Raw genomic sequence first — 20799 nt, forward strand, 5'->3', positions numbered from 1 at the left:
ATTAAAAACCTAAAGGAGAAAAAAAATCAAAGAGTAAAAAGTAAAAGTAATATCTTCAATCGAGGTGCTTCTGTCTCTCACTCATTTTTCAATTATTTTTCACATTTTTCAATGCTTCTTCGTAATCTCCTTCACGAAAAAAAGAAAAGTACTTCTTTGTAATTTTTTTAGAAGGCTATTATTGGGGCGTCACATTCCATTAGAGGGGCGTCACCTAGTAGGACAAAAACGGGTCACCCATAAGTAATATCAAAAACCCCTTATCTCAAATAATTTTGTAATGACTAAACAACCCTTATTTAGTTAATTTTAATTTAATTTAATTAGATAAAAATTAAATTAATGAATTTTGTTATATACTTGGTGAATTCTGGGACAAAGTTTTTGTGGGAAGAAAAACTGGCCGTAAAATAAACTTCTACGGTTGGAAATAATCCAACTCTAGACGTAAAATCACTTCTACGGTTGGAAATATTCTAAACCTGGACGTAAAATCACTTCTATGGTTGGAATTAAAAGATAACTGGACATAAAATCAGATTCTACGGTTGGAATTAAAAGGAACCTGGACGTAAAATGAGCTTCTACGGTTGGAACTAATTCAAAACTGGACGTAAAACTACATGCAAATAAAATTCTACGGTTGGAATTAATCCAAACCTAGACGTAAAATCACTTCTACGGTTGGAAATATTCCAAACCTGGACGTAAAATCACTTCTACGGTTGGAATTAGAAGAAAACTGGACGTAAAATCGGATTCTACGGTTGGAATTAAAAAGAAACCTGGACGTAAAATGAGCTTCTACGGTTGGAACTAATCCAAACCTGGACGTAAAATTATATGCAAATAAAATTCTACGGTTGGAATTAATCCAAACCTGGACGTAAAATCACTTCTAGTTAAAGGGTAATCTAGACATTTTGTGTATGTGTTAGAATATCCCATAACCACTTTTTTGGACATTAAAAATCCAAGTGAAGCCGCTCTATTGGAGTGTGACGCCCCAATAATAGCCTTATTTTTTAATATACAGGATAATATGCTTCGTAATCTCCGTTATTCATCTGAGATTTCTTCTGTAAGAAAAAAATTCCCTTCGAAAAACAAAAGAAGGTTTTGATTTCGTTTATCAAATCATGAGATTCCTCAATTAGTCTACCCTAATTTTTACTGCTCTTGTGTTCTTCATCAACTATTCTACCCTAATCTTCGACCAATTTCTTCTGGAAGATTTTTGTTGCTCTTGTGTTCTTCATCAAATCATGAGATTCCGCAATTATTCTACCTTAATTTTTCAGATACGTTGTTAACAGATCGGGATTTCGTTTAATTGCAGATAAAATTGTTGTTAGGGTTTTCAGTCGATCCTTCACTATTCTTCTGTGGATCTAATTGATGTTTGCCCTAATTTCTATTTCAGGTTGAAATAAACAGTTGGTGCGATTTCAGGGATTCATTGCAATCAAATCTGGTCAGTTTGAGATAATACTGTGATTCCTCTTTTTGATGATGATTTTTGTTATGTAGTCGATTAGTTAACTTGTTAGTTTGTGAATATGTTCTTGTGACTTTTTTGTTATGCAAGCATTCTTGATTTGATTCATTGTTGTGGTTTATTTTTAAATGAACAATTTGGTTTCTTACAATTTCTCAGGAAAAGTTAGGTTTTTTGTGGATTTGTAGCTCTACTATGAGTGCTTTGGCTTGCTTAACGTGCAATTTTAGTTGTTTTGGACCGTATGATAGCTTCCATGAGCGCTTTGGCTTTAGCCGGAATGTGTCTTTTACTGCAATTTTAGATATTCGAGCTCCATGGTATCTGTCTGGTGGATCGATGTTAGTATGCAAATTCCACCATTTTTTTTTTAGTTTAAACAATTGTATCAGTAAGATAGTATATGATCATGATCCAGAGTAAAGAAGTAAGTGGGTGTGGGTTGCCGTTGTTTAGCGTAGGATGGGAGCATAATAAGTTGTTGCATCATGTAGATAGAACTTAATTTTGCGTACGACAGAGTTAATGCATTGGGTTATGTTAGACCTTGTCTCATCTATGCTTCCAGGATGCTATTACTGCTTTGTTTGTTATGCATGAAAAGAAATGTTATGTTATATTGTTATGGACATAATCATTTCCAACATCTAAACAAATTAGATTGACAAAATCGGGGAATTTGGATTACAAACGCTCATCGCTATCCTGAACTTGTTGAGACCACACTTATTGATGATAACATATTGAAGTGATAGTAGTATGGTATCCACACTTATTGATGTAAACGGGTTTGTATTTTCTTCTCTCTCACAAGAGAGTAGTCGTGTTACACAAGATAGCGGAGTTTGTATGAATGCAGTCACCACATACAGGAGAAAGAAAGGTGATAAAAGCCCTGTTGATCAAATGACCAAGTGGTATGGAATTATCAAGCAAATTCTGGAGGTGGACTACACCAATCGGGAAATCGTGGAATTTGTATTCCATTGTGATTGGGTGAAGGTAGAAAGTGGATGTAAAATATGCCCTGACTCTAATTTGGTGGTAGTTAATCTGGATAGGATCAGGAGTGTCGATAGGTACTTCGATGAGCCTGCAATTCTCGCTTGTGAAGCCAGCCAAGTGTTCTACTCTAAGGATTTGAAATACCCTGATTGGTGGGCTGTTATCCATTCGCAAAGGAAGATGACAAGAAAAGTTGATAACATTTCAAAACCCAAATCTGAGGAGTTTCAGGAAATATTCTCTGATGAGCCGCATTTGGAGGACCTTTTAAAGCTATGTCGTTAGTTTATTAATTCTTAAGATATTGGATGGTAGATGAAGTGCTAATAGATAATTGATGATTATGTTGCACTGCTATGCTGCTATGTTTTACTATGGATTTAACTGATGGATGGATACGTGTGTTCTACTATGTTTATCATTAGATTGTCCGCATAGTTACATTTACCATATTTGTCATTATGTTTTCTGCATACTTATGCTTACTATGCTTTGTTCATTTGTCGTGAGATTATCTACTAACTTATTTCATATGATGGTTTGTTTTCTTGATTAAAGGAGTGATTCATTATGTGCATTTCTTGTTATATGTTGTCTACTAACTCATCTTTTATTGTGTAGCATGGATACAAATCAATATGGCAGTGATGGTGTACAAACTATAACCACTCAATCACTGCAGAATAGTGCATATGTTGGGAATAGTTTCAAAGTTTTTGTTGAAGTTGATGCAGCTTGTAGACCAATGAAGAAAAATTTGCTTCTCGTGTAGGGGAACTTATACGAGCGCATTGCCCAATACGTTATGAAGATTGGAGGATTGTCCCGGAAAACTTTAAGGAGGATGTGTGGAATGGCTTAATGGTATGTAACCGTCTGTTTTAGGTTAACAAGTTTTTTTAAATACATTTCTTCTTGACTCTTGAGTTTCATTTTGGTGTAAATTTCTTACTTAGAGCGAGTTTAAGTTTAATGCTCCTTCGCACTTGGTACGCCCGAACCTCGAAGTAACCTTTTCACAGAAGTTCAGAACATTCAAATACCAGCTTCGGCAGAATTATTTCAAGATATCCAGAGGTAAAGCACAAATTGAAGCATCTATTCAAGCTGGTTTGGATCCAAATGCGTGGAAAAGCAAAGAGGAGATTCTAGAAACGTTCTGATGGGGGTTACTCCAAGTAATTGGACCGTTTTCTTTGAGAATGAGTTCAAAGAAGGAGTCAAAGAAAGCCATCAAAAGAAATCAGAGAACAAAAAGAAATGCACAATCCCTCATACTCTTGGGAGGCGTACCTATGCGAACAAATGTGATCTCCTTGTATCTTGTATACACTCCTCAATTATATTAGTTTTTTTGAAATTATATTTTTTTTATGGTTATACAACAAATATGGATTCAAATGAGCAGGCAGAAGAGGATGGGATGGTTACAGAGGATCGCGAATACACTTGGATGAAGGGTCGTGAAAAATGCGATGAAACTGTTCATCTATCAGCAGTTGAAAAATATGTAGGTATATCAAGAATTAAAGCATGTCAAACTTTTACTTAAACTTTCCTAACCGTTACTGGGAACACATATTGTGCAGGAACAAGTCAAAGCTGCCTATGAGAAGCGGAAAGAGGGAGGAACTGACTGCTCATATGATTTTGATTCTGATGGTTTAGTTGATGTCTTTGGCCAAAATAAGGGTAAAAGGTCTTTACGTGTCTTTTCCTCCAGCGTTTCTGCGAAGCGTGCTAAGCAAGCATTCCTGACTGCTTCTCTTCGCGATTCTACAGTTAACAAATGCAACTCCCCTGTCATCAGACTGAAAAAGGTAAACCCAACTCTTGCAATTTATGATAGTAACCATGTTTCTTTGGTTGTCATTGTTGCCTTATCTTTTATATCACTGTCTAAGATCAACGTGTTAGGAAAATTTGTACTTCAATTATTGCAACTGTATACTTCCATATCAAATTTGTACTTCAATAATTGCAACCTTGTAACTCTCATAGGCTTGTTTTAGTACAATCAGTGAAATACTTCAATAATTGCAACCCTGTAACTCTCATAGGGCTTGTTTTAGTACAATCAATAAAAATTGTGATGTTGGTGCGTGTGAAACTGAAACTTCAAATGGAACGGCATACAATTTTTATAGGTTGGTAGTCTCTCCCATGTAACATCTTGGCTACTTTGACTAGAAATCTTTTATTATTTTTCCATTAACATTTGGCACAATTCAGTTCATCCTCTGTTTTGTTTTGTTTTGTTTTGTTTTTTTTTGATCTGTTTTGTATGATCCTAAAAGCTAACTTACCCATGATTACTAGTTAGCCTTTTCTCAGTATTTGTAATCAGGTTAACTTTTAGGATTCTAAGAAATGGTTAATGATAACACACAATATATATGACGACTTTGTATTTTTCTTGTTGAAGCATTTATGATTTTACGTTGATTGTGTACTATTGCATTACAGGTCATGGCACAAAATATATCCAGTGTCCATCCGACAAGCGAAGAAACAATCTTGGATGATTCTTGTACCCCCAACTCTGAGTTCCCTCTCCAGAAAATCATGCTTTTACCAGGAATTTAGATACCATGTCAGAGCCACAACCTTTCGACAATTCTGGTTTTGAAGAGTCTTCATATCAGAGTGTGAATTTGTTGGACATGAATGGAAAAATAGTTGCAGCTGGATATGTGGCAACCGGTTTGGAAGGTGAAGTCTGTCACCACAGAATTGTCCAAAAAAAACGAGACGAAAGTTCGCATAGAACGCGTCTACGATGATTCTGCACAAATTTGGGACCCTCCTCAAAGTGATGACTTCTATAAGCTATCTTCTTATGTTGCTGGTGGTTGGATAATATGGCATAAGAAGCGTCTGCTATTTACAAATTAAACTTTGTGTACCTTGTTACAGATCAGTACTACTAGGTAGAGTTTATGTTTTAATTTATGATAGTTTCTATTGTTTAGTGTTTTAAGAGTGTATTGGGGATATCCAGTGGATGTTGAAATATATTTCTTTTTACTAATTTAATTTCTATATCTATTAAAAAGTTTGGGTACCATTTTTTTGGATTATGCACATCTAACAATGGGGTGAGTTGGGGAAAGTGGGTGTATGAATCCGAAACAGGGTGGGAAAATAAAAATGAATTTTCTTTTCGTAATTACTGTTTAAATTATTACACTTATATATGTCATATAATTAACATACTTTTTAGTGTGATTTTAATTAATTAAAGTCACACTTATTAGTGTGACCTCTAATGTGTAACAAAAGAAAAACACCATATTTATGACACTAATAAGTGTGATAATAAATCAAATGTCACACTTATTTGTGTAACAAGATTTCTGATTTGGTGTAATGGCGCCGAATAAGGCATGTAACTGAATTTGGGTTAGCTTTACTATATCATGCTCATATGCCGAAACACTTCTGGTCTGATGCTTTTACAACTGCCTGTTATTTAATACACATGTTACCAAAATCTTCTTCCATATCAGAAGCACCATTAGAGTTACTTTTCCGCAAAAAGCCAGATTATAAGTTCTTAAGAGTTTTTGGATGTTTAGCATTTCCCTGTCTTCGTCAGTACAATTCCACCAAATTAGAACCTAGGTCCCTTCCATGTGTTTTCATCGGCTACAGTAATGCACACAAAGGGTATGTGTGTTTACATAGGGAGACAAACCGGGTTTACATATCTCGCCATGTACGGTTCGAAGAAAGCTCGTTTCCTTTTCAGTCTCCTCAGCGGAACCATCCAGTGCTATGTCCAGGTAACATTCCATCTAGTACCAATATATTTTTATCACCTCCATTTGGTCGATGTCCGTTATCAAACAGGATGACTATTGTTGTTTCTCCGTCAAGTGCTTCTCCAACAACTTCACCAGTACATAGTCCATCACCAGCAACTTCTTCGTCAGCTATCTTACCTGTGCATAACACCACTGCAACTTCTGTCAGTTCAAACTCAGATGTTGCAGCATCACAATCTGGTGAAGTTTCGTCGGATAACCAACAGACGACAGCTACTTCTGGTGATCTACAATCCGTTCCATCTGCTACCGAAGCGGCACAGAGTGCGCCTGTGACACACTCCATCAGGACGCGTTCTAAAGCTGGTATATTAAAACCAATTCAAAAGTTGTGTTTGACAGCTACCAAACATCCTCTACCTGAACCAGATTTCATGGAACCAACCTGCTTTACAATGGCAAACAAAATTCCAAAATGGATACATGCAATGGATGTACAAATTAATGCTCTCATCCGTAATGGTACGTACTCTTTGGTGAAACATGAGAAAGGCATGAATGTAGTTGGCTCGAAATGGGTCTATCGTGTGAAGCAAAATCCAGACGGAACTGTAGAACGCTGTAAAGCCCGCTTGGTTTCTAAGGGATATAATCAGCAGGAAGGCATTGATTTTAACAAGACATTCCCACCTGTTATAAAGTCCTGCACCATACGTTTGGTTTTATCTATTACTGTGATGAATCAGTGGGCCATTAAGCAGCTCGATGTGGAAAATGCCTTCTTAAATGGAGAGCTCCAGGAAGATGTATACATGCAGCAACCACAGGGATACGTAGATAAGGATTTTCCGAACCATGTGTGAAAATTGCACAAGTCCCTATATGGCTCGAAGCAGGCGCCTAGGGCGTGGTACTCAAAGCTGTGTAGTCATTTAATTTAGTTGGGATTTAAAGGTTCTATTGCGGATAGTTCTCTTTTTATCAAAAAATCTTCTGACTCAATTTTGTATGTCCTGGTGTACGTAGATGACATCATAGTCACCGGCTCACGGCCAGCTGAGATAACACAACTTATCGTTGATCCTGGAGATGCCTTTGACCTAAAAGACTTGGGAGATTTGTCTTTCTTCTTAGGAGTTGAAGTACTCAGGGATGACAAGGAATTAATTCTCTCTCAGCGTAAGTATATTGCTGATCTTCTCCGACGGACAAAATTGGACGGTTCAAAACCAGTCAATACACCATTAGTTGCTAATGCAAAGATCCAGAAACAGGGTACAAAAAAATTTGACGATGCAACTCTGTATCGAAATGTGGTAGGTGCACTTCAGTATCTGCATCTAACAAGGCCTGATATTTCCGTGGCAGTGAATAAGGTATGTCAGTATATGCACGACCCGTATGATGAGCATTGGGAACTTGTGAAGAGAATACTGCGCTACCTCAAAAGCATCATCGACCTTGGTCTCCATTTGCGACCTTCTAAGGATTTTTCACTGCAAGCCTACTCCGATGCAAACTGGGCTGGAAGTTTGGATGACCGTCGTTCCACTAGCGGATATTGTATCTATTATGGTGGAAATTTAATATCGTGGAGCGCTAGAAAGAAAAAGACAGTGTCGAAGTCCAGTACCGAGGCAAAATACAGGGGTGTAGCCATTGCAACTTCGGAGATTATCTGGATTCAATCACTGCTTAAGGAGCTTGGTGTTTCTGTTTCAACACCTATTCTATGGTGTGAAAATTTGGGTGCGTTTTACTTGACGGCTAATCCTGTGTTCCATGCTCGCACAAAGCACATCGAAATAGACTATCACTTTGTCCGCGAACGTGTTGCAGATAAGCTACTGCTGGTCAAGTTTATTAGTTCCAGGGATCAGTTGGCAGACATATTTACTAAAGGCCTTGCAGCACCAAGGTTTCAACTCATCCGTAACAAGTTGCACATTCGCCAGCTCCAGTACAACTTGAGGGGGAATGTTAAGATAACCAACAACATTGGTTCTCAAAAGAGTCAGTCGTCTGACCGAGTTATTAGGCAGAGTCTCTAGGCTATGATTACGTTTTTGATAAGTCTTTTAAATTTGTTAAAACTGTATAACAAATCTGTAACCATCTTGAATACTTTTCAAGTATAAATAATATCTCTGCCTCCACTGCAAAACTGTGGAAGTATTCACCAAAATATCTTTTCTAACTCGTAAAAAAAGAAAAGAAAACGCCGCTGCCATTTGCTTGCTCGGATCTAGTCTGATTGGACTAGCTCCGAGCAGGATTTCAATTGTTTTTCATCTTCAATCACTGTAGTTTAAGTTGTTTAATCATGAAATGTCTGGGTTTTAAAAAAAAGAGGTCAAGTAGACAGGGATGATTGAAGTTCTCTCTCCCTTTGTCTCACTAGAATTCCCTGGATCGAAGATGTTGTACCCTGCCAATCTTACCTCATTTTAGTTCCCACCTTACTACATCTTCACCAGTGAAATCCTTAATTAATTTTCATCAACCAAAGCCAATAGAAGCACACTTAATCTCAACCTAAACGAAATCTCTATCAACCACTTCCTTATACACCCCATCTCACATCCTTTAAACACTCTCATACATCCCCTATCACAAATCTCTCACATAAATTCTTAACCAACAAAGGTGTTGGTTTCTGATGATGATCTGGCTTTCGATCTTCAGTTCTTAATCAGCAATGATGCTGGTTTCTGTTGATCGCAAAATCAAGTGGCGGTGCTGCAATGGTTAGAGGTGGTGCAAAGGGTAAATGGAGGCTTTGGAAAAGTATGATTTAATTAGGGTTTTCATTTGTCTCGTCCTTCTACCTTAATGGGGTTTTTGGGCTTCGATAAGGTTGTCTTTTGTGAAAACTACAGGGAGACCCATTCTACATATTTTCTACACCGTGAAACCCACGGGCGGAAAATTTCACGCACGCACCCAATTTTCGTGAGAAAATTTCTCCCAAACCCAGAATTTATAAAATTTAGTTTCTTCGTATCTTATCTTCTTCACGGGAATTTCTTCTTCAATTATTTTTCTTTTCTTCCTCCCAACTGTGACTTATGATCAATAATATTGATAGACAATATAATCACATGAAGATTGGAAACAACAGATGAATGAAATCGAAAATTAGGGTTTGAGGTGATGTTATGAGATGAATCGAGATCTTGTTGTTTGTTATTTCCGAAAGATGTATGAATGGGTTTTTTTTTATGATTGAGAAGATGGATCTGAGATGTGTTCTGAGATGGAGATTGGGTTTAGTAATTGTTTCAATCAAGTAGAACATGAAGAAAAGTTAATTAGAGATTTAGAAAATACAGGGAATAATAATAAAGCTTATTTGAGCTTGGATGATGAACGACGACGACGAAGAAGATGATGCTGTTATGAGTGCATAACATGTCATGCAGTCAAAAAATGGATGCGTAACACATCATCCGACATCTTTGTTATTTTGTGGGAAATTTAAAATTGATGCATAATGCATCATGCAGTCGAGAAAATGGATGCATAATGCATTATGCATCGAGAAAATTGTTGCATAATCTTTTATGCATCGAGAAAATGGATGCATAACCTGATATGCATCCTTAAATATGGTTGCATAACCAATTATGCATTAACTTTTTTATGTACGGACTAAAATCAACCAAAACAATGGCTACATAACTCGTTATAGATGCATAACTTTGTTATGCAGTCGAGAAAATGATTGCATAATTCGTTATGCGTCTGCATAATGTGTTATGCATCTGTTTTGGAGGCTGCTAATGAATATGTAGTCAGTTTTCGAAACTTTTCCCTAAAACGATGATCACCTCCGACTTTTTCGTGAAAAACAAAAATTTGATATTGTAGTTTGTACTCGTTATGTAGCTCTCTTAAAAAGATTTCCGACGATATAAAATTTGAAAAATTCCAAAACGCGGATTTTTAGATATGTTATATCCAAGTTGTATTGCCAATTATACCACTGAAAAATTAGGCTGCATACCGAGTTATACCTGAAAAAATAGTATGCATAACAAGTTATGTATTGATTCTTAATAATTTCGGATAATTTTGGGTGTCACGGTATCTAAAATTAATTGTGGACCTGACAATAAAAATATTATTATTTTTGAGCCTGCGCCTAATTTTCCCTTGTCTTTTCGGTTTTGGGCTAGGCTGTCTTTGACTCCTTACTCTCGCTAGAGAGTATCCCATGTAATTTTCTTTAGAGTATCCCATGTAATTTTCTTTTTATGGTTTGGTTGTAAGCAGTTCATATTTCTCTAATCTAATCTTTCTTTCACGATCAAAAAAAATAAATAAAATTGATACCCGACCCAAAATAACGCCGAGTCAGACGTATGACCAGAATTAATCGTAGAATCAGATCCGAGTCAGTCTCAAACAAACAAGGTTTAAAACCAGCTTCAACCGATTCCGTTTTAATGGATATCCGTTATGGAGTAAAAACATTAAAAGTATGAGTTTCACAAATTAATACAGAGTCTAAAGGGTGATTTAGAGGAGTGAATCGGATCACCACTTACACATCTTATTACAGAAAACTATCAAAATTCACAGGAATCATAGCTTGCAAGAAAATAAATAAAAATTCAATTAGCTTCTGATAATTTGTTAAATAGATACATTGAAATCTAACGAAGCATATTATTCTCAAGTGACATTACAGAGTAATACAGATCTTCTCCGATCTATAATCAACAAATCCTGGCTCCACGTTCTTGAATGGTCCTCTGACTGGAAAATGAGATAAGAATGGGCAAGAGTGAAATCCACTTATCTCTCTTTCCAATGGTTAAGAAGTTCCTCCAGTCTCAGTCTCCAGATCTAAATATTTTGAGAGGAAATATCATCATGCTGATATATTTTGTTGTTGACGATGGTATTGCTGCTATTGAACACTCATCTTCCATGATCTTGTTGCACAGAGACGCACAAATGAAGTTAGGGTTTGGAACTTTGGATACTTCCTTTCACTCTCTACACAAACAAGGGAAGTTGAGGCACAAATGACGGCCAAGAAGAGGAAACTATACTACTTATACGGGTTACACATGTGCTAGTTTACTTTAGGGTTTACATATCACCATTGATTTCACTTTTTATTATTTTGATCTAACGGCTGATCCACAATACACGTGGACGACTATGTTATTTGCTACCAGGCACCGGAACAATAAATTCACATCTCTTGTATTCTGTTGTTGCCCTTGACTCCTTAAAATGAAGCATCAAACTCAATCACATGCATGAACGCACTTCCTAGAATGAGTGTGCGGGGACTACGATATCAAGCAGAGCCAAGTAACTCTTTAACATCTACTAGGGATAACTTCATCCACCTTTCACTTAATACCACCTTCATTCAACTGAAAACCGAAGTAGATGAACAAGAAATACAGGTAGGTTAAGTTATACCTGTTGTTCTGTAGTAGGTAGGTATACTACTAGCACACTGACGACTCATTTCCGGAATAATGATTTAAATGATAAAACATTAATACAGATGTCTGGAAGAATAAAATCCATTTCTGAGATTCACAATCATATATGAGGGCATCTATACAAGATATGGTAAACATTTAAGTCAAGTTAGTAAAGATTGCTGCACCCTAAACTACCAAGTACGTATACTGTACATGAGTTATTCAACTGTAATCATATCACCATTCCACTCGCCATAAGTGAAACATAATTACTGTTGGACACAAGAGATGTTCGAGATACCTCCTCCAGCTTCCCATTTTCCAAAAGCAATATGCGATCAGCCATTAGAACAGTTTCTAATCTGTGGGCAATCACAAGTACCTGCAATCATGAGGTACACAGACAGAGCTGAGACTTTCACAACATGGGACACACATTGTACAAATCAAAAGAAAAATAAGTTTATTGTTCTTACAGTACGATTTTCCATTAGCCGCTCTAAAGCTTGTCTGACCAAGAGCTCAGATTTGCTATCAAGAGCAGAAGTTGCTTCATCCAAGAGCAGTATAGAGGAATCTTGATAGATTGCCCTTGCAATAGCTAGCCTACAATTTGTAAGGGAAGTTAATCAGATTAGGAGCACCTTTCTATATGAAGGTAATAAAGCTTTGATCTCAGACGTAGTCCCGTTTCCAAGCTTAAACTGAGTAATTTCTAGGGTTTGAGATCTCACCTCTGTTTCTGGCCCCCACTAAAAATTGAACCCCTTTGTCCAATATTGGTTTCATATCCTGCCGGAAGGTTTCTGATGAACTCATCTGCATTTGCAGTCTTTGCTGCATGCTCAACTTTCTTCATATCAATTTTTCCTAAGAAATCCCGATAGCCAATGTTTTCAGCAACTGTGCCTGAGAAAAGTGTCTGAAAAGCATATGTCAACAATCTTTTCATGAAATTAAACAGAGATAAACTACCCAGAAAAGACCAACCTAACTGATACTTTGTCAAACAAAATGACGAAATGCAACTATAGCATACCAGGTTCAAAATTCAAATAATGTCGGAGGCTTTAATAAGATAAATATCTATGCTTGAGATGTATGTATCGTGCAAAACCACAAGAACTGCCAGGAAAAGAAGAAAAAGAAAACACTCACTGTATCCTGAGAAACTAGACCAACATGCCGCCGAAGACTTTCCAGTGTACAGCTCCGGATATTTTGATCATCAATAAGGATAGAGCCTGCCAATAAAAGAAGACAACAGTTAGTAACGCAAGAAATTGAGTTGATATCACATGATCAGAATAAAAAGGACACAAGCGCTGATTAGTATAGATAGTTGGCTTGGCCACAATGAAATAATACACGTAACCCACTCAAGTATATCAGATATTTTTAATCCCGTACCACATAGAGGCTCATAAAGACGAAGAAGCAGTTTCAAGAAGGTCGTCTTTCCCCCTCCAGAGGGCCCAACAAGAGCCACAGTCTCTCCAGGTTTGATATGAAGATTCAATGCATCTAAGACAAAAGGCATATTTTCTCCGTACTTGAATGATACATTGCAAAACTTTACATCCCCAGTAACAGACCCCAAATCAACTGCATCTGGTTTTTCAATAACCTGTATTCAGAAATACGAGAAGCAGAACTTTGAAATATGCTTTGCTGCACGCAGAGCAATCAGCAAACATAACCTATCTTTAATCTCTATAATAAAATAAATCACAACTGAAGATGAAAATAGTAAAATGCTCAAAGCATATAGTTCCTATTCCAACCATAACCTATCTTTAGTCTCTATAATAAAATAAATCACAACTGAAGATGAAAATAGTAAAATGCGCAAAGCATATAGTTTCTATTCCACAGACGCATCCTTTTTAGTGTGAACATAGGGTTGGTCAACTCTGAGCTAGTGTGAACAATTGCCACCAATTCTTTTTGAGTCAGCCGAACCATATGATCCATAGACAGTCTTCGGAGAATAAATCTATGTCTTACATTTTACCCATTTAGGTCACGGTAAACAACCTGTACTAAGTCAGGATAAAGGAGCTTGGCGAGCAAACGGTAAAACCTCAGCCATTCCCCTATGAAAATAGGGTCACAATAGGCTTGGGGAGCCAACGATAGATCAATAGATACCAAGATGGGTGACTACTACGGAAGTCCTCGTGTACCTTTGTTTGGTTGAAAACCAGCCCTTTCCTTAGAAAAGGGAGGGAGCAGTCCTCGTATTTTTTTATGGGACTAAAAAGGCTTAGAAGAAGAAGAAGCTTATAATAAATAGCAAAAATAACACAAAAATTGATTACCTGAGAGCTGAACTTGGTTAAATCGAACAAGCGCTCAATAGCTGGTTCTCCTTGTTTCAACTCACTGTATGCCTTACCAACACCCTGCATGATTCTTTGTGTTTAGCTAGAATGACCCAATATGGAACGAAAGAAAATAAGTGAATAATCACAAAGCATCGAGCGAACACTAGTAAGTTAGCAATTGAATGTGAATGATAAACCACGTCTAGGAGTTATATATACATAATTTCTGTTGCTTAGAATACAAACATGTAGGTAACAAAAGTGATTTGGGAACATGAAAATAGAGTACTTCGCATGCTTCAAGTTCGTTTTTGCTTCAACCAAAGAGGGGGGGTGACAATCATTGATTCTGATTAGAGGATCAAACTATTACCTGGATCGGCTCTATCAATAGAAACAGTGAAGTTACAAAAGAAAGCATGCTTGCACCATCAATAGTTCCTCTGGAAACCACCACTGAACCAACACAAAATATTAACAGCGTTCCGATATATACACCTTGTACAATCTGAGGAATGAATGCTTTCATTCTCTTCTTTTTCAACTGTTCAGATAGGTCTGCCTGTGCAAGCTTTTGGAAACGTGCGCTCTCACACCGCTCAGCATTACTTGCTTTTATAAAAAGCATCGACGGAAGGACCTGCAAATTCAAAATTAGTGTTTTCCATTTACAAATAAACCCGAAAATTGAGACCTTCTGAACTATTCCAACAACAACAAAAGTACAACTTCCAAATCTGCAAAGAAGCAACATCCCATTTCTAATTACTAGTATCAAGAAACATACCTCATTCAAGTAAGCAGACAACTTGGCCACAGTAAGATGTGCCTTCTTTGATATTTTTGCAAGCCGATGGCCTAGATAGCCAATAACAATGCATATACACGGAATGACCTGCACATTCACAAATCACCTTAAAAATTACTCACCTCCGCAAACAACTATTCAAATCAAGCAAAATTACTATTAGAAAATGCTCTACAGACTTAGCAATTCAATCTTACCAAGGCCGAAACCAACGAAAGAATTGGACTAACTTTCATCATCTGAGTTGCCATTGCTGCTAATTGCAGCCCACTCGGCACAATCGTCTATTCCATATAATAAAATCATACATTGCAAAAGCAAGAACATAATACACATTAAAATCAGTAATTTTAGGTATTCAAACAAAATTGAGCTTCAAATCTTCAATTAAAAAGCAAATCATCAAATAGACTCACATTGAGTAAAGCATATACAGTATCAGCAATATCCGAAGCCTCAGCGGTAATCCGATACGCAACATCCCCAGTCAAAACACCACCCCCACCTTCAAAAAAGCTCAAATTTCTCTTCAAAACCCTCTCATAAACATAAACCCTAATCTTATAAGAAGAATTCAAAGCCGCTTCCCAAAGGAAAACCTGTTGCCAATAAGTCGCCACCAACCTAGCCAAAACCAAAACCCCCAAAAACAAACCCTCTTTCGGCAATCGTGTAGCATCAATTTTACTGAAAATCTCAGAGAATTTCCCAACTTTAGGAACAACTTTAGAAAGACAATAAACTGAGATAAAACTACAAACCCAACCCTTAATAATCGATTTCCATTCTGATTGAACAAAGGGTTTGATTGGTGAGAGAGATGGGAGAGTTAGAGGTAACGATTCGAATCGGGACTCGGTCTTCTGCTTGTTTACGGAGGAGTGGTTTACAGGAGAAAATGAGGAGTGGATTCTAGTGTGTCTAGTTTTGAGTGAGATTAATTTAATGGTGGAAGTTTTTGAGTGGAGGTTTAAGTACGTGGGTTTTTGTTTGAAGCTGCTAGTGCTAGGGCAAAGTAGAGGAGGAGGAGTGAATCGGATCACCGCCATTTTGAAGAGGAGATGGCGCCAATTTCAAGAGAAACTGGAATATGTATAGACCATGCGAAATCGACTAGGGCAGCAGTTGTTGGATGATGGGTAAGGAGGAATTTTATTCCCCGAGAGGGATGAAATCCAAGTATGAGACTAGAAGAATACTTCCTGGGCTAGCGATTCCCAGCGGGTCCAAGTTGTACAAGGCTTTTATAGGGAATTCAGATGCAAGATGTCGGTACAAAGAGTCCACATTCCCATTAATGTCACCAAAATGAGTTATGTTCCATTTAGAAACCTGGCGAGATTGGGATATACCCATTTTATTCCTATCCAAACTAGTGTGATAAGGGGTGTCTAAAAGGTATTAAAAGATCAAATTGCTCATATTAAAAAACCATGCCGACCAAAACATATTAAAAAAATCAAAATCTTTCTTCTACATTCTAACTGTACATGTGAAATAAAAAAAAAACACGAAGAATCAAAACGAACCAAAAGTCGGCAGGGTATTTTTTGTCGACCTTGCCGACTAAAATATAGTCGGCAGGGTATAAGGTTGAATACTATGCCGACTTTTCATCTCTGAAATTAGCAGTTACAGGGTCGATAAGATATCCATCTCTATACCTTGCCGACTATATTTTAGTCGGCAGGTTATGAAATCAATACCTTGCCGACTAATCATGCATTTGTAACACCTTCTTTGTATGTCAAAAATCCTATAGTCGGTAGGGTATTTTTTTTATCGACCTTGCCGGCCATAAGTTGTCGGCATGTTCTTCATCCGCAGACCTTGCCGGCCAGATATAGTCGGCATGTTCTTCATCCGTAGACCTTGCCGACTTTTCATATTTTCAGAACTGAAAATGTTGACTCCTTCTATAATTTTTGATTATAAAATCGCCCAGCAGCTCTATAATCCCATATTTATAAGTGTTTGGGTAGTACGATTAGCCATTTCCGTTACAAGTAGAATTCTTTAAAAAAAAACACACTCAAAAATCTACCCACATCCATGAGTTCAATCTAAAATAAAATCTAATTTCAAAATTTTAATCAACTAATTAACTAATTAAATTAATTATCTTAATCACATTTATTAGTGTTAATTAATCAAGGGTAGATTAGCCATTTTTGTAAATATGTGGATAAGGGGCTTTGTATTTTACTTCAAAATGACTTTATTTTGTCTCATTTGGTATACCCAAATTAATTTGGGTATACCCCAATCAAGCCAGGTTTAGAAAGTGTGATTCTTGTATATTGAAGCCTTTTGATAAGTTTATAACCAGGAGAACCTTATATTGAATTTCCCAAGCTTTAGCAACTTCAGCTGCACATGGTCTGTCATGTAACCAGGTTTTGAAAAACTTGAAAGGCTTTCCAAAGTTTTGGCTTAGAATAATCAGTAACCAACATTATTGGACAATGATCACTACCCAGTTGAGTAAGGTGAAGGAGTTTTGAGTATGTAAAGTTAGTATTCCAAACCCCATTGACTAAGGCCATATCTATTCTTGATCTCTTTTCACCTGTTCCAATGTTGTTATTTGACCAAATATACCCCTACCTATGAATCCCAAGTTCTTGAAGAATAAAATTAATGATACCATCATTTGATGAAGAACTTATAAAAGAAGTATCAGTTAAATGGAAGTTTAGATCTCCCAGGGCTGAGATATATTTAAGCGAATTTGCTTGACAAACTCCCATTGTAATTTCTTCTTAGAATGATCACAATAATCATACATACATGACAGTAACCATTCTAGATGGCTTTGATCACTTTGAACAGCTGCATGAATCATGTTATTTTCACAGCTAACAACATCACAAATAAATCCATCTTTCCACATAAGCATAAGACCTCCTGAAAGACCTACTGGTTGTAGATATCTAGTATTTGGGAATCTAAAAGGAGCTAGTAAAGTTTTCATTTTATTTTCATGAAGCTTGGTTTCATAAAGGAAAATAATATCAGGATTTTGTGTCCTAATCAAATCTCTTATCTTTTTTTCATGAAAACGATATCAAGGCAGCTGAGGTAGGAAAATAATTAGATATGACACAAAATCCTTTATGAGTTTCAAAACAAAAATATAGAGATAATTTTGTAAAGGACATGGATTACAACACACGGTATTTCCATACTTTAACTAAGAGGAATAGAGCAAGGATAATTTTGTAAAGGACATGGTTATGGTATTGTTTTATACAATACTACAGCTGAATGCTCTGGTTTCAAAGGATCCTATGCAGCTGGAGTGATTGATGCTGAAGCTGGAGAATGTCGAGCAGTGTTGGAAGGTTTGCAATGGGCTAAAGTAATTGAGCTAGACAAAATTCATCTGGTTGTAGATGCGGAAGCTGTTGTCAACTCGATCAACAATAATACCCTACTTGTTAGATGGGAAAATAGAAAATTTTTGAAAGATATAAAACTCTTGTTAGATTCGTTTCAGTTTTCATAGATTAATTAGTCATGTTAGTAGAAACCTCACCAGCTGGTTGATTCCATTTCGAAAACAGTTAGGAAGGACAAACTAGTGATTGAGGAATTTAGTCATGATAAAATGCTTATAGCCTGACAAAATATAATAAATAAAATTCTCCAGTTATCCTAAAAAAAAATCGGTACAAGGGGGAAAAGATGGTTAAATGGTGAGGGTACGAAGCAGGGTGTTTGAACGTAGACTGAGAGCCAATTTTTTTTTAAAAGGTCACTTTATCAATAATATTTTAAAATAATTTCCATAAATTAAAAATCCAATTTTTGGTGAATTAGAATATTTTTGTTTCTAACTTCTGTTTTTGGTTTTCGTTTCTAATATCTAAATACGTAATAACAAATTCCGTAAAAAGTTAAATAAGCGGAGAAAATGCATTCTTTCCTTCCCTCAGTTAAGAAAGGAAGGTGCAGTGTAAATATCACTCATCATCTACAATGACTTCAGTCGTATCTGCAATGACTTCAGTCGTTGTAGATGATGATTACATAGTTAAACTAGCTAATGCAAAACGGGAAACATGGAACACAAGGTGCAGCTGCATATTTGCAGTGATGAGAAGCGTACTATATCTAAATAATATGACTGGAAAAGGAATGACAAGAACTCATAATAACACAGTAAATTCTAGTCTGAGATCTGAGTGTCCAGTATTTAATTTCTTTGCATAAAAGAAAAAAGTACTCATTTGAAAAATGCACTTTAATTTAAAAATAAGTAGTGACTTTAATTTAGAAAAAAGTAGTGATAAAAAATGCAACTTATTCGAGCTACAAGTGAAGGTCTCAAAATCCACGTGGTTAGGCACGCAATGGTGCTGTTTAAAAATGTGTGATACTGGTTAGTCATTGACGGAAAACTAAAATTACGGTAATCCTTGCCATACAATTAAAAGAACAAGCAAAAAAAAAAAACTCACATAAGGTGGGCTTCATCCCTCCCACATGATTAGCATGGGACACCTTACGTGAGTGTTGGTTTTGTATTCTTTACTCGTATTTTTTTTTTTGAAGCATGATTATTATGGGACACCTCATGTGAGCGTTGGTTTCGATCTTCTTCGGCAAGAATACTGATCCAAACCTCATCCTGATTATCAGTATTTCTATGGGTGAAGCCAAATTAAGGCGGACAAGCCAAAACCCGCAAGTTAACCCGTGCCCGGCCCGTGAAAACCCGAACCCGGCTCGGCTGGTTCCAAAACAAGCCGGGTTCGGGTTGGAGAAATGTCGGCTTGTGAGTAAACGGGTTAACCCGTCCCGGCCCGTGAACCCGCGGGTACAACCCGTAAACCCGTCTAAATTGCTTATAATAAGTTATATTTAATCATAACCGTCGGATTATCTAGGGCTAATCATATCCTTACGTTTAAGGTATAAAAAGGAAAGGCTAAACCTAAAACATCATTCTCTTTTTTTCTTCTGCCTCTTCTGCTCGTTCTCTTCTTCTGTGTTCTTCGGCCGGTGGAGAATTAGAAATGATAGTGAGAGATTGAGACCGAGAGTTGAGGGGAAAGGTTTCGTTGGTGTTAATAATAGTGTTACTGATGTTAATTAAGTAAAAAGAAGATGATGAAGAAGTTGTGAATTAAAAAGGAAAAAAGTTGGGTTTTCTCTGTGGTTAAGATTGAGTTTGAAATTGAGGAAATATAGATCGAAGTATGGTTGTTGGTAGTGTTGTTGAGTCGAGAAATTGATTCCAACTCAAAAGGGGGAAGTAATTTAGAGAAGATAAATTAGGGTTATGTGAGTTGAGGATTGATTATCAAATTCCAGATGGGATTTAAGATCGTGAGATGTAGAAGAAAATAATTATTCTTATTTGAAGATTGATTTACAGAAAAAAAAAAAAGATAATTATTGTAAACTCAGTATGAATTTAGAGTTAGGGTTTTATTATAAGAATCATTATGAATCTTTTCTTTGATTGCATGTTGTTCAACTGTGGTTGTTTTATCTAGTAGTTTCTTATGCATTGAGATTGAGTTGAAATTCTTTACATACTTCTGCAGGCCAAAGAAGGTGATGGATCCGCAACACTTTCAATGGTCAGTAGATCATCCTTCCCGTTTGCATTCCTTTTTTATTTAATTTTTTACGCCTTAATTATGACCTACGACAAATTACAAAAATATGAGTTACTGGTGTGATCGAATTACTAGTAGTATTGTTAACTGGCAGTACTCAGTTCTAGCCATCACGGGGGTTGAACATCTAAAATGGTATTGCACTCTGAATATTATTATCTAGTTTTGTGACTAAATGGTGTCATTTCTTGTAAAGTTATCTACTAATTCTAAAAGGGGTTGGTGACTGATTCTTTTATGTTTCCCGACTAACTATTTTTTTTTTATTTTGTATATAAGTTGGCTCAACTGAGGGAAGAGTTGGTGTCCATCAT

General features: G+C 36.6%; 2 protein-coding genes across 6 annotated transcripts; one reads left to right on the forward strand and one right to left on the reverse strand.

The window, feature by feature from the left end:
- Positions 1 to 1062: 1062 nt before the first annotated feature.
- On the forward strand, positions 1063 to 5570 carry LOC113310031. 5 transcript variants are annotated; one of them, XM_026558579.1, is made up of 6 exons: positions 1063 to 1474; positions 3125 to 3367; positions 3460 to 4013; positions 4093 to 4195; positions 4286 to 4323; positions 4970 to 5570. In XM_026558579.1, the coding sequence occupies exons 3-6, from the start codon at positions 3666 to 3668 to the stop codon at positions 5087 to 5089; spliced, it is 609 nt and encodes a 202-aa protein (XP_026414364.1). In that variant the 5' UTR covers positions 1063 to 1474; positions 3125 to 3367; positions 3460 to 3665; the 3' UTR covers positions 5090 to 5570. The 5 variants fall into 5 exon arrangements, with proteins under 5 accessions (XP_026414364.1, XP_026414365.1, XP_026414366.1 ...); XM_026558580.1 differs by having other exon boundaries at positions 3460 to 3828; positions 3912 to 4013; positions 4093 to 4323; XM_026558581.1 differs by having other exon boundaries at positions 3460 to 3810; positions 3912 to 4013; positions 4093 to 4323.
- Positions 5571 to 11760: 6190 nt separating this feature from the next.
- Positions 11761 to 16048, reverse strand: LOC113308941 (ABC transporter B family member 29, chloroplastic-like). Its single transcript, XM_026557386.1, has 10 exons — positions 15272 to 16048; positions 15053 to 15139; positions 14835 to 14942; positions 14421 to 14687; positions 14042 to 14125; positions 13131 to 13347; positions 12879 to 12964; positions 12455 to 12642; positions 12197 to 12326; positions 11761 to 12102 (listed from the first exon to the last, which is right to left on the reverse strand). Exons 1-10 carry the CDS (start codon positions 15902 to 15904, stop codon positions 11953 to 11955), a joined length of 1950 nt encoding a protein of 649 aa, XP_026413171.1. The 5' UTR covers positions 15905 to 16048; the 3' UTR covers positions 11761 to 11952.
- Positions 16049 to 20799: the final 4751 nt, after the last annotated feature.

This window comes from Papaver somniferum, chromosome 9 (genome assembly GCF_003573695.1).
Source record: "Papaver somniferum cultivar HN1 chromosome 9, ASM357369v1, whole genome shotgun sequence".
NCBI classification, from domain to species: Eukaryota; Viridiplantae; Streptophyta; class Magnoliopsida; order Ranunculales; family Papaveraceae; genus Papaver; species Papaver somniferum.